Below are 12799 nucleotides of genomic sequence, written 5' to 3'. Positions count from 1 at the left end.
GTCTCAGGCAAATATTCTACTGTAATGTACTCTCAACAACTTATAGTAAAAAAAATAAAAAAAAAAAGCAGATATCACCAACAAAATAGTAGAGCTGTTCAGAGCATCTCTCAAAGTCAAGGAAACATGTCTTAGCAATTTCTGCACCTTACAGGCCAGCTGCCAACACTGAGAAGATACCAACAGTCCTTTGAGAATCACAATCCTCTTACTTAGTTGAGTAAATTCTGGCCAAGGAGAAGGAGAAGTTAAGGAACATGTAAGTTCCTAGTATAAGGAAATATATATTTGCTGAAAATAAAACTCTCCTCAAAAAAAAAAAAATCACATTTTAAAACAAAAATTCAAAGCTTGTGATTTTTTCTCAGCTAATATCAAGTAGTCTTCCCTCTAAGGAATTCCAATTGCAAAGGAAAAAAATCTTTTTTTTTAAAGTTTTCTCTCAAGATAAGAAATAAATTATGAAACTTTTATTAGCCAAATCCTAGTAATTAACCAGAATACTCAGATAACAAGGAGCAGCTACACTCCATTTTTAAGGGAAAGAACCAAAAGTTTAAAAAAAAACTCATCATGACTAAACTAAAAACTAAAAACAAAACCAACAACCTTCCAGGATGTTACATAATTACCCTGATCCTCTATTACTACAATACTGGACACAGAGTGATAATATATATAAAAAGCACTAAACTGAGTCAAGAAACCTGGTTTTGGTCCCAATTTTTCCACTAACTCACCATATCAAGTCTCTACTAATGAGCCTCAGAGGTCTCATCTGTAAAACATAGGGAGAGGAGCTGAAATAAGTGCTTACCATGAATACCAACTATCACTGTGAAGTGCTCTTGCTGAAGAAACTAAGAGTTTAGGCCAAAATAGACTAAGCCTATGACATACCCCAGAAACTGGGCAGGTCAACAGCAGTACTACCGTCATTGGTCAGCAGAAGTAACTTGGTCCTAGAGTCCGAAGACTTGAGTTTCAAGTCCTAGGCTTGAAATGTACTACTGTGATGCATAACTTTTTGGTTAAGTCACTTTACCTGTGAAACACACTTCCTTCATCTGGAAAATTATCTGTTATAAGATAATGCTTTCAATCCCACAACCTGGAAGGTAGGTAATGTGTTTTTTTAAAACTACCAATTTAAAAGCTACCCTTAAGTAAGTATGATAAGTAACAGGATCTGTCATTTCTGTGGCATAATAGAAGACCTCTGAAAAGTCACAATCTCTTACTGCTCTTGGCAGCCAGACTAAGTCGCAGAGAAGTAAATTCGATAAAAGCTTAAAAATAAAGGTCTAGAGATGAGTGAGAATTCACCAAGATCTTGATATCAAAATTTGATTATATTCCACAGGAAAAAAAGGCAAGAACAGAAAACAAAACATTTTAATTTTTCAACAAATGTTGAAGCAGATAACTTCCCTAGCTAACCCTCTGCAGGACGGTACCCTGGAAAAGAGCTCTGGATTTGGCACCAGAAGCCCAAGGTTTACTCCAGCCCTGGAGTCATCTTCCTGTATGACTGGGCAAGGCACTTGACTTCTCTCAGCATCCACACTAGACAGCCTCTGACCAGGTGATCAAGAGTAACCGTTCAGCACAATGCCAAGGTCCACAGCTATGTCTAACTTCACTCTGAAACATTCAAGTTAGCTGAGGTCTTACAGCACCATTCTTTAATAAGAGCCTTTCTCTTTAATAAGATGCTTTAGCTAAAGTATTATCACCTTACAACAACTCTCCAGTATTCATTTCTTTAAAAGTCAAAAGCAGTCAAGCAACAGAGACTCAGAAATTAACAGACCTGTACGAAGTCATTCATGGGCCAGAAGAATACTTCCAATCCCACAGAAAGAAATACAGCAGCAAAATACCTCCTCATAACTCAAACATTTATCAAGCTCCCACTACTTAAAAGCTGGTGCACAAAGTTCTAGGGAAAGAAAAACATGTGATGCCTTCAAGGAGCTTACATTTCACTGGAGGGATACAACATGTCCACAAGCAAATACAAAGTATGTATAAATTAATACAGTTATTTCTAGAGGGAAAGCATACTAATGGTGAGGGAAAGGGAGAGAAGGGGAGGAGGAGAAGGGATCAAGAAATGGCCTCAGGTAGGCAACTGAGCTCTGTTTTTTTTTTTTTAAGGCAACTGGGAATTCTGTGAGGAAGAAATAAAAGAGAAGCACATTCCAAGCATGGAAGTCCACTCCTACAAAGTTAGAAGAGACAACGTTGAGCTTGGTAAAGAGCTAGTGGCTGGTTTAACTAGAAGAGACAACAAATGCATGAAGTGGGTCAAAGTATCTTTCATAATTGCTGTTGTTCTGTTGTTTCAGTCATGTCCAATTCTTCATGACCCTATTTGGAGTTTTCTTGGCAAGGATACTGTAGTGTTTTGCCATTTCCCTCTTCAGCTTATTTTACAGATGAGAAAATGGATGCAAACAGGAATAAGTGACCTGTCCAGGGTCACACAGGTAGTGAAATGTCTGAGGTGAAATTTGAATTTGATTCCAGGCCCAACACTCTATTCACTGAGTCACCTAGCTGCCCAATCCATAATTGTGGCTCAAGACTTAAAAGTATCAACATAAATCCCTCAAAATCAATTCCCCTTAGTACCCAGCTCTTATGTTGCTCATACTGGTCTCTGGAAGGCTACTACACAGTATTATTAGCAAGGGGAAGGGAAAGAGTACACAGAACAACCTCCTGACTACCACTTCTTGAAAAAGACTTCAGGCTGACAGGTTTATAAATAATACTTTCTTCATAAACTCTTTAACCAAAGGTCACAGTTTTCTAGTAAAGGGCTTTAGTACACTAGACTTTCTTGTCTAGTAGTATGTCTCATTTATAAGACAACAAAGAGATGTAAATGGAACTGGTAAGGAAAAAAAAACTCTCCTATACTTTTATTGAGATCTAACTTTTTTCAAAATTAAACAAAAACTTAATTTAAATATAAAGTCACCTCAAAATTCCCTAAATTTGTACTGTTCTGAAAAAGTTTATTCACAGCAATTCTCTCAACAAACTTTCTAATTCCTCCAATGTGAAAAAGCAGAACAAATGCTGGATTTGAAGTCAGAGGACCTGCATTCAAATCCTGATTCTATCACTTAAGCAAGCCACTTAAGCTCTCTGGGACTGCTTCCTTATCTTTAAAATGAGGGGGTTAGAAGAGATGACCTATTAAGGTCCCTTCAAACTCTAAGTCTATGAACTCTATATCATGGCTTTCATTAGCTTTCATCCAAATAAAGATCTCTGATACTCAAATACAAAATACTCAGACTTTAAGTATCACAGAGTAAAACCTCATTAATTCAGACACTATACTACCTATGAATTCCTACGGCCCATGACTAGATTTAAGGTTTTTGGTGGTTTACTTTTTTTAAAAGATTTTTTGCGTTTTTGTTGGTATTGGGTTAGAAAAAAGGTCTTCTTAAATAAATTCAAAATGTACTTATCTAATTCAGCAAAACAAACCTTTAACATGATAACACGTCTACGTCAGAGATTTTGTGTATAGTTATATACACTAGAAAGTAGCAGAACTGTTGTTAACTCAAACTTAACTAATTTAGATTTACTCATCTGAATTAATCAGTGAGGTTTTACACTAATTTAAATTATTCTTCTAAGAATGATATTTTATTTTTAGGTGAACCAGAACTCATTGCTGAAGACTATTAAAACTAGTATTTTAAAATATTTATTATATGCAAGTTTTTCTCTTCTGAAAACTATCATAAAACATTATTTTGTACTAAAAAATCAACTAAATTCACTTGGGCCAATGATAAATGCAAACTGAATTAATTTGTACAATGTATTGAAATTAAGCTTTGGATCTTCTATAATACTTAATATAACTCCAGGGGGAGAAAAAAGACACAATGCTCAACTCTAAATCAATTATTTCTTCTGTAAAAATTGAATAGGGATAAAGGTAAAGTTCTACACTTGTGTTTAAAAAAAAATCAACTTGATAAGCACAAGACAGGGAAGATATGGCTAGACATGTCCTGTGAAAAAGAACTGAGGGTTTAAGTGGATTGCTAGCTCAAAGAATGAATCAACAGTGTCAATTCTTAGGCAAAAAACTAATGTTACTATAGGCTGTACTGAGAGGTATAGTGTCCAGTATGAGGTAACAAACACTTAGATTACATTTCACCTTGGCCAGACTATATAATTAATCCATGTGATTCTGAGCATCACATGTGGAAAAGATAAACTAGAGTATGTCCAAAACAAGATGATCAGAAGGGTGAGAGAACTAGAGGGCATGCCATAATTGAAAGTAAGGAATTTTAGGTCTATAGAAGAGAAGACTTGACTATGGCAGAGAACATGATTATGACATTAAAATGTCTGAAGATCTCTCCTATGAAAGAGGAATTAGACTCATCCTGCTTTTCTCCAGAAAGCAGAACCTGAAATAATGAAGCTGCAGAGAAGCAGACCTAGGCTCAAATTTAAGAGCAAATTTTCTAACCAAAACATTCCTAAAATGGAACAGGCTGCCTCAGAAGGTAATGGATTTCCTCTCACTGGAGGTCTCAAGCAGAAGACCAACTACTTGTTAGGAATAAAGGGAGTCTTGGTCAGGTACAAGCTAGATTACCTGGATTCATGACCTCTTTCAGCTCTTAAGAGTCTGTGTAAAGCCTAAATTTTACTAAATAGCGACTAGCAGTTCTAAAAAACAAAAGCAAAACAAAACAAAACAAACTGACTTAATAAACACCAGCCAGGAGGCAAAGCATCAAAGTCAATTTTCAACTCAGTTCTTTCCTAGGTCATTATTCTATAGTGACTATATTCTACTCCCTTCCCAATCTCAGCCCTTTAATGTACCAATTAAAGTCTACACTAACTGAAATCCTTGCCTCCTCATTATCAGTCTCTGGCAAGCCCCAACTCTGGATTGCTTCCACCATCCCTCTCCTTTATTCCTACATACCCTTGCTGAACAGAGTTACAAGAAAATGATGGGGACCTACTGCAAATTTGTTATCTAATCTCAACTGGGCCCTCACTGAAGCAAGAGAAACATTTTATTTCTCCTTAATTGATTGACTATTCACTCTCTGAACACTCATCTCTCTCCTCAAGCCTCTTATTGCACCTCCCCTCCCCAACTCTCTCAGCCTAGAATTTCACTTCATACTTACACAAAACAAAAAACAACAACAACAAAAAAAACAATCTGAGACTATTCTCCAAAGATTCTCTCTTCATTCAGATTCATTTTCTCTAAATACCAGCTCCTTCACTCCAGTCTCAGATGAAAAGGTGGCCCTTGTTGCCATGGCAAATTCCTTCAGATGTACCTTTGATCCCATTCCATCCCAACCTCTCCAGCAAATTGTTCCCACTCTTACTATTCTTCCCACTCTTATCTTCAATCTCTATTAGTTCCTTTACTGGTGCCTACAAAGATGCCTATGTCTCCCCCATCCTTAAAAAACTCTCAGTTAGTCCTAACAACCAGTCTAGCTATCATTCACTTATCTCTCCTTCCCAGTGTGGCTAAACTACTGAAGAAAGCCATCCACAACAGGTGTTTCCACTTCTCCTCCTGTCTGTCTCTACTAAATCCTCTACAATCTGGCTTCTGTCTCAAATTACCAATGATCTCTTATTTGTCAAATTTAATGGCATTTTATCAATCCTGATCCTTCTTGACTTCTCTGCAGTATAAGACGCTATTGATCACCTTCTGAATACCCTATCTTTTCTAGGTTTTCATGTCATGGTTCTCTCACCTGTCCAACTGATCTCTCAGTCTCATTTACTCTTTCTTTATCCATGTCATACCCATGGTCCCTCAAGGTTCAATCCTGGGCCCTCTTCTCTTTTCACACTCCTTTCAGCTCTCAAGGGTTTAATTATCATCTCTATGTAGATAATCACCAGATCTACATAGCTATGACAAATCTATCTCCAGAGCTAAAAGTTAAGCATCTCCAACTACCTCATCCAACATTTTGAATAAGACATCCCATAGGCATCCCAAACTCAGCACCCAAAATCAGTACATTCAAAACAGAACTATCTTTCCTCTTAACCTCTTCTAAATTTCCCTATCACTGCCTAGGAGGAGCTAGGTGGCATAGTGCATAGAGACCCACAGTTGAAATCATTAAGACCTGAATTGAAATCCACACTCAAGCACCTATTATCTATGTGACCCTGGGGAAAGTCTTGTTCCCTCAGTCATTTTCAGTTATGTCCCACTCTTCGTGACCCCATTTGGGGTTTTCTTGGCAAAGACACTGCAGTGGTTTGCCATTTCCTTCTCCAACTCATTTTACATATGAGGAAACTAAGGCAGAGTTTATATAATATATAAACCTGCCCAGGATCACAGTCTGAATAATAAATCTGAAATTAGATTTGAACTTGGGAAAATGAGTCTTCCTAACTCACAACCCAGCCCTTTATCCATTGCATCACCTAGATGTCCCTGGGAAAAGTCATTTAACCTCTATATGCCTCAATTCCTTCATTTGTAAAACCTCCCAGGTTTGTTGTGAGAATAAAGTGAGATAATATTTTTTAACAATGAGCATAGTACTGGAACATAGTGGACACTTAAAATTAAAAATTAAATTATCACAATTGAGAATACCATCATCCTCCCCATCATTGTGGCTCAAAAATGCAGTGTTATCCTCACCCGTGCCACATATCCAATGTGTTGTCAAATCTTTTTCTAACTTCACAACACCTCTCATATAGTCCACTTCTATCCACTTTTACAATCACAATTCAAGGTCAGGAACCCACCACTCCTCACCTGAAATACTAAAGGAACTTGGCCTCCTGGCTTTAAATTTCTTCCCACTCCAATCCAGACTCAACTTGGTTGCTAAGATGATTTTTCATGTGTAATAGGTCTGACCATGTCGTTATACCTACACAAATTCCAGTGGCTCCCTATCACCTCTAGGACCAAATTTAAAAAAAAACAAACCAAAAACCTGTTTGGTTTTAAAACTCTCCATAACCTGGCCTAGTCTTCTCCCACTACTCCCCTCCATACACTCTACAACTATACTGGCCTACTTTCAAGTCCTATCTCCCAACTTCATCTCTCATCTCCATTTTCCTACCTATTCACTGGTTGTCTCCTGGTCAGTTAATAAACATTTGCTGAGCACCTACTATGTGCCAGGCACTAAACTAATCACTGGGGATACAAAGAAAAGTAAAAAGCCCCTGCTCTCAAGCTCACAGTCAAATGAAGGAGACAAAATGAAAACAACTAGGTACAAAAGGTTACATACAGGACAAACTGGAGACAATCAACAGAAGAAAGGCACTAGACAGTCAAGAAAAGCTTCCTATAAAGGTGGACTTTAACTAGGACTTAAAGGAAACCAGAGAAGCAAGGAGGCAAAAATGAGGAGAGAAAGCATTCCAAGTATGAGGGACAGTCAATGAAAATGCACAAGAGCTGGGAGTTTCAGAAGAACAGTAAAAAAGACTAGTGTCACTGGATTGAAGAGTAAATTGGGGAAGAGGAATGTAGGATGTTAAGAAGACTGATGGGAGGGCAGGTTATTAAGGGCTTTGAATGTCAGAGTAAAATATAAGTGGTAATATAAATATACTTTATATTTTATTCTGGAGGTTATAGGGAGTCTCTGGAATTTGAGTAAGGCAATGTCATGATCAGACTTGCTCTTTGGGAAGACCACTTTGACTACTAAGTGGTCAACTCTGTTTGATTTCCTTCAAGACTGATCTCAAATCCCACACAAGGCATCTAGCCTCCCATCTACTCTGTATATAACTAGTTATAGTAAACTAGTAACACTATAGTAACACTAGTTAAGTGTTTTCTTCCACATTAGAATGTACATTCCTTGAAAGTAGGGCAGTTTTTTTGCCTTTCTTTGTATCCCTAGGGTTTAGCACACTGCCTGGCACATATCAAGGACTTAAAATGTTTGTTGACTGACATCACTGAAATACCTACAACTGGAATACAATAAAGAGAGTATGATAGCCTTACTGAACTATAGAATAACAAAGATCAAAGACTTTAACAGACTACTCTAAAGTGCACTAATAAAATTACAGGAGTTTTCACATTTACATAGGAGAAACCATGTTAACTATCTCAAAATAATACCCATGACTGAGGAACATAGTTAACTGTGGACTAATAAATAGATTGGATGGGCAAGAACAAGCACTGGATGGTAAAACTGAGATAATTTTCTTTGTGATAGCTGAAATAGATCTAAGGAGAGTGAAGTCAAAGGTAAAGATTTAATGAAGCTCAGAAAAGACAGCCTATAAAGTATTACTAGGGCCCATATGATCCAAATTCTGAGGACAACCACTTTCTTCAAACAACAAAAGTTTATTCTAAGTGAAAGGTTCATTTCCCTGTACTGCACTTTCAACTTTCACATTTTTTATTCTGAGTGCTAAAACGTTCTTCTCCCAGTGTAAATAGACAGTAATTAAGATGACTTTATTACTGATTTTTTCAAGTAGTACTCCATTGATCCAGCTTAGTTCTTAATTAAATTTTAAGAACTGAATCAACATTGTTATTCATACAATTTCATGACAGAATGATTGCATACCCCAGTTGGTCTATAAAAAGGGGGGGGGTTGATATTATCCCAACCTTATAAGTTACATAGTACCATTAAATACTTGTCAGTATTTAATATATTGTAGAATATACTGTAGATAGTAACAATAAGAGTCTAAAAATTACTGTTTAGTCAGTCATCCCTTCCTTCTTTACTACCCCACATACCCCCAAATACTTCACTTAAAAAGTAACACTTGTTAAATCCAATTTTCACTTTCTCTTCACTGATATCTGGTAGAGAAGCTAAATAAGTAAAATGACCAAAAAAGTAGGCAGAAAAAACAGCAAGGGACCTGGATAATCTTAAAATGAATAAACTTCCTGAAGAGCAGTTTCCCATTATTATACCTAGCTTGTCTAAAAGAAAGGAAATAAAAATAATGATCATAAATTCCCAAAAATTAATGTCTCTCCTTCCTCTTACCCCAATTACTTGGGTTTTTTTTTTTAATTTCCATAAGTATAGATCACTAGGCAAGAGAGTCATTAGTTGTGAAAAATACAATAAGGCCAAACATACAACCTTTAACCAAGCTTTAACCTAGAAGCAACACCAACTTTCTGATATATTCACCATTTCAGATTGGTAAAGTACTGTTTGAAATTTATTATTACAGTTCAAATTTTTCATTTTTGTTGAAAAATAAATAGCATTCAGAAATGTTTACACAAAACAACAACAGGCATGTTATACTATTTACCAGAACAAGAATATCTACAATGTTTTATTTTTTACAATAAGGGGCTTCTAATAAGCCCGTTAACTGGTAAATGTTTCCTTGAAAAGTGTTAGGCAGTTAAAATATAAGCTGTTACATATACTCTTCCATGGGAAAATAAACAGGTAAAATCCTCAAATTGCTAATGATGCATAAATGATAAAGTCAGACCAGCTGTATTCAGCTACAAATCAAAAATTTTTTAATTTTTTAGTTCCCAATATGTCTGCCACTTTTTCTTAAGGCCCATTCAAAATATTTAACTAAAAGGTTTCAAATAGATGTAACCAAAATGTATCAAATTAAGCCAAGATAGTTGCAACTTGTTAAAACTAGAAGATTTGAAAGGATGATTGAAAAAATATACAATATTTTATAGATACTTGGTGACAAGTTCTATTTTAAATATGCAAAAGAAATGATGAGCTTGACCTACAAACTAAAGAAAGGGTCAACTGTAACCAAAAAACAATGTGCTTCCCCTGGTGGCTGACTAAGGAACAGAATCATGTTGGGGGGGTGGGGGGGCGGAGCCGACAAGGCTAGCTTCCTAAGTCTGCTCTGTCATTCAAACAAATGAAAAGTTACTATAAAAATGGGAGGGGCACTCTCAAAATTCAGGTAATAAAAATTATTACAAAGTAACATGGAGGTTTGGGTTTTTTTTTTGAAAGCACAAGCCTTTATGTACTGAGAGTATACCTACACAGTTTCAAAGGTTTGTTTTCACTTAAAATAGAAATTGTCAAAATTACAAGGAAAGGTAAAATTGCAAGAAAAAAAGCTCATATCCAAAGTATAGGGGAGCAGGACAAAGTCATCTCCACTTAGTGACTTCAAATATCAAATCACAATATATATCTAAAATCTTCACTAGAGTAAGAGTTGTACCTATTTCAATGACTGGTCCTATCCTATCAATTTTCTGTTTATATACTGTGGAAAAGAGGTTATGCATTATTCAAAGAAGTTTGAGCCATACAAATGAAGCAACTCCAGGTCTAAAAACCTTAGCCAGTAAGAGTGTTTGACTAAGGGTCAAGTTTTAAAATGGTTTTTTTTTTCAAATTAAACTTCTTCCTTTTAAGAATTCTATACACCAACATATCAAATAAATTGACAAGCTGAGATCCCAAGAGTTAAAATCTAACTACAATTCTTTTCCACTTTAAATTATCTTGGACCTAACAGCATGCTGGATATGGTTTCAAAAATGTTCTGTTCTTGTTTCTTGGGGGATGAATTTGGGGCTGGTTGTTTGTAGATTAATCCGTTCTTTAAGATGAGATTTTTGATTATTTTATTTTCATAACTTGTCCTCCACTCCCCCACTACCTTCACCACCACCCCCAAAGGAAAAAAAATATTTACAAAGAAGTCTCAAAAAAAAAAAAAAAGCAAACTGCCATATGAGAGCCTCTCCTGGCTAAATAAGCTTTTCTTCTGCTTTTTCCCTGCAAAGCGCCCTCTGGAAAACCCACTTCTCTTATAAACTGAAACAATATGTATTTTGTCCTTATTCTATCTATCCATCCTTGACATTTCAAAATCAGGGATAAGGAGGGAAGCAATGGCTCAGGAGGCCAGAAAGGAAGTAAAGGGTATCTTGAGTAATAATTGATCGTGTAGGGTTGTCTATTCTATGTGGTCAGTGAAATTTCATTAAGTCCATTTAGCTTGCTAGATGCTACTTCACCACCACTACCATAATCACAGTGAATGTGAAACTAACCACACCTGAGCCAGAATGGAGTCAATACAATTGCTCCCATTACTACATCCCCGTTATCAATACATTCTCAGCTCTCCGGAGGATAGATACCAAATCATAAGTTACACTGGTATTTCGTGAAGGAGAAATCATCTTTTTTTATAAGTCTAGAGGCACGTTGGCAGAACACGTTCCCCCTCCCCCCCTGCTGTTCTTCCCTTGGACAGCAGGGCGAACACACACAAAAAGAAAGTTGTTGATTTGATCTCCACTCCCTACCCAAATCCCCTCATACTCCTTAAAATCCACATGATCCTACGTTTTCCTGTAAGATTTTCTCCCCCCAAAATGAAAAGGGTGGGGTGCCTGTCCCTCAAACATAACCCCCACCTGGAAGACTTGTGTGCAACAGCCAAGGACATACACACCATCAAAGTCCCCCAGCACCTTCTCTAACCAGTTTGAGGCTACTACCCTACCCCATCCGTCTCAAGCTCTAGATACCATCCTCTGCCACCCCAAGCAGGGGCAGCTGCCACCCTATGCCTGGAGGACCACCCCCCACCCCCAAGGGTGCCAAACTCACCAGGATCAAAATCGGGGACCACCGCCTGGTACTGGGGTCCGACTCTCATGCCACCTCCTCCTGCGAATAAAGGGGAAAGCGGGAGGGAGTCAGCGAGGGCTCCGGGCAGAGTTTGGAAGCTGGGCAGGAGGGGACGACGGGGACGCCCGGGCGGAAGGGGGAGGGGGGAGGGGGGAGGGGGGGTGGAGGCAGGGTAGCCTCGGCTCGAGTTTGAGGCTATCACCTACCATGCTCTTCATCACTCGAGGAGCCCGAGCTCGCTTCCTCCCAGGAGTTGGTGCTATTTCCATTGGGCGCCGCGGCGGCGGCCGCTGCCAAACTTTTATTATGGCCATTATTGGCGGAGCCGGCGGCGGCCGAGGCGGAGGCTGCAGCGGAGGAGGCAGAGGCGGCCGAGGCCGAGGAAGAGGCTGAGGCTGAGGCGGCGGCAGCGGCGGCTGCTGCGGAGGCGGAGGAGGAGGAAGAGGAGGAGGAGGAGGCAGTAGTGCTGGCGGCGGCGGCGGCGGCGTTGGCGGCGGCGGCCGAGGAGGCAGCGGCATTATTCCTCCCCCTCCTCTTCCCCAGTACCTCCGGGCCCTTCTCCACCATGGCTGGCATCGGAGGGGACGGCGGGGCGCGGGGAGGAGGGAGCAAACTGGGGCTGAGGGGCGAGGCGGAGGGGTGGCTCGCCGCGAGGGCGCGGGGATGGGGGCGCGCCCGCCGCCCGCCAAGGGGACGGGGGGCCCGGGACTCCGGGGGGCGACAGTTAGAACCGGGGCTGCCCGAAGGGAGAAAGGGCTGAGGGAGAGACTTGTGACGGCGGCCGGGTACGCGGAGCCGCTTCAACGCCCCAGCTCGAAGCCAAGCGCAACTTTCGCTCTCATCGCCGCCAGCCCGCACTTCACTGGCTCAACTACTCTGGGAGCAGGGAGTCGAGGGGGAGGGGGGAGGAGAGAGGGCAGGGGAGGGGAGGAGGAGCAGAGAGGGAGCTCAGCCTAACCCAGCCGGCCAGAGGAAGGCCCCGCCCCGCTCCCGGCCTCTCATTGGTCCCTCCGGGATTTTGGAAGAGCCACAGTCACGTCGGTTGGCTAGGACGCCCCGTCCGTCAAAAGGAAGCAGGGCGCGGATGGGAGGGGGAAGGAGGAGGGGGCGGGCCC

At 39.8% G+C, this 12799-nt stretch overlaps 1 protein-coding gene across 1 annotated transcript in view; it reads right to left on the bottom strand.

The window, feature by feature from the left end:
* RCOR1 (REST corepressor 1) overlaps positions 1 to 12296 on the bottom strand; it is a 125047-nt gene extending 112751 nt beyond the window's left edge. The window contains exons 1-2 of the mRNA XM_027849230.1: positions 11891 to 12296; positions 11664 to 11723 (exon numbers count right to left, since the gene is read on the bottom strand). Coding sequence (XP_027705031.1) covers positions 11664 to 11723; positions 11891 to 12260 — 430 coding nt within the window. The 5' untranslated portion in view covers positions 12261 to 12296. The remainder of the gene's footprint in view (positions 1 to 11663; positions 11724 to 11890) is intronic.
* Positions 12297 to 12799: the final 503 nt, after the last annotated feature.

The sequence above is a fragment of the Vombatus ursinus genome, unplaced genomic scaffold (assembly GCF_900497805.2).
Source record: "Vombatus ursinus unplaced genomic scaffold, bare-nosed wombat genome assembly UNPS02007284.1, whole genome shotgun sequence".
Classification (NCBI taxonomy): domain Eukaryota; kingdom Metazoa; phylum Chordata; class Mammalia; order Diprotodontia; family Vombatidae; genus Vombatus; species Vombatus ursinus.
The sequence above is the reverse complement of the archived record's forward strand: the minus strand, read 5'-3'. Positions and strand labels throughout refer to the sequence as shown.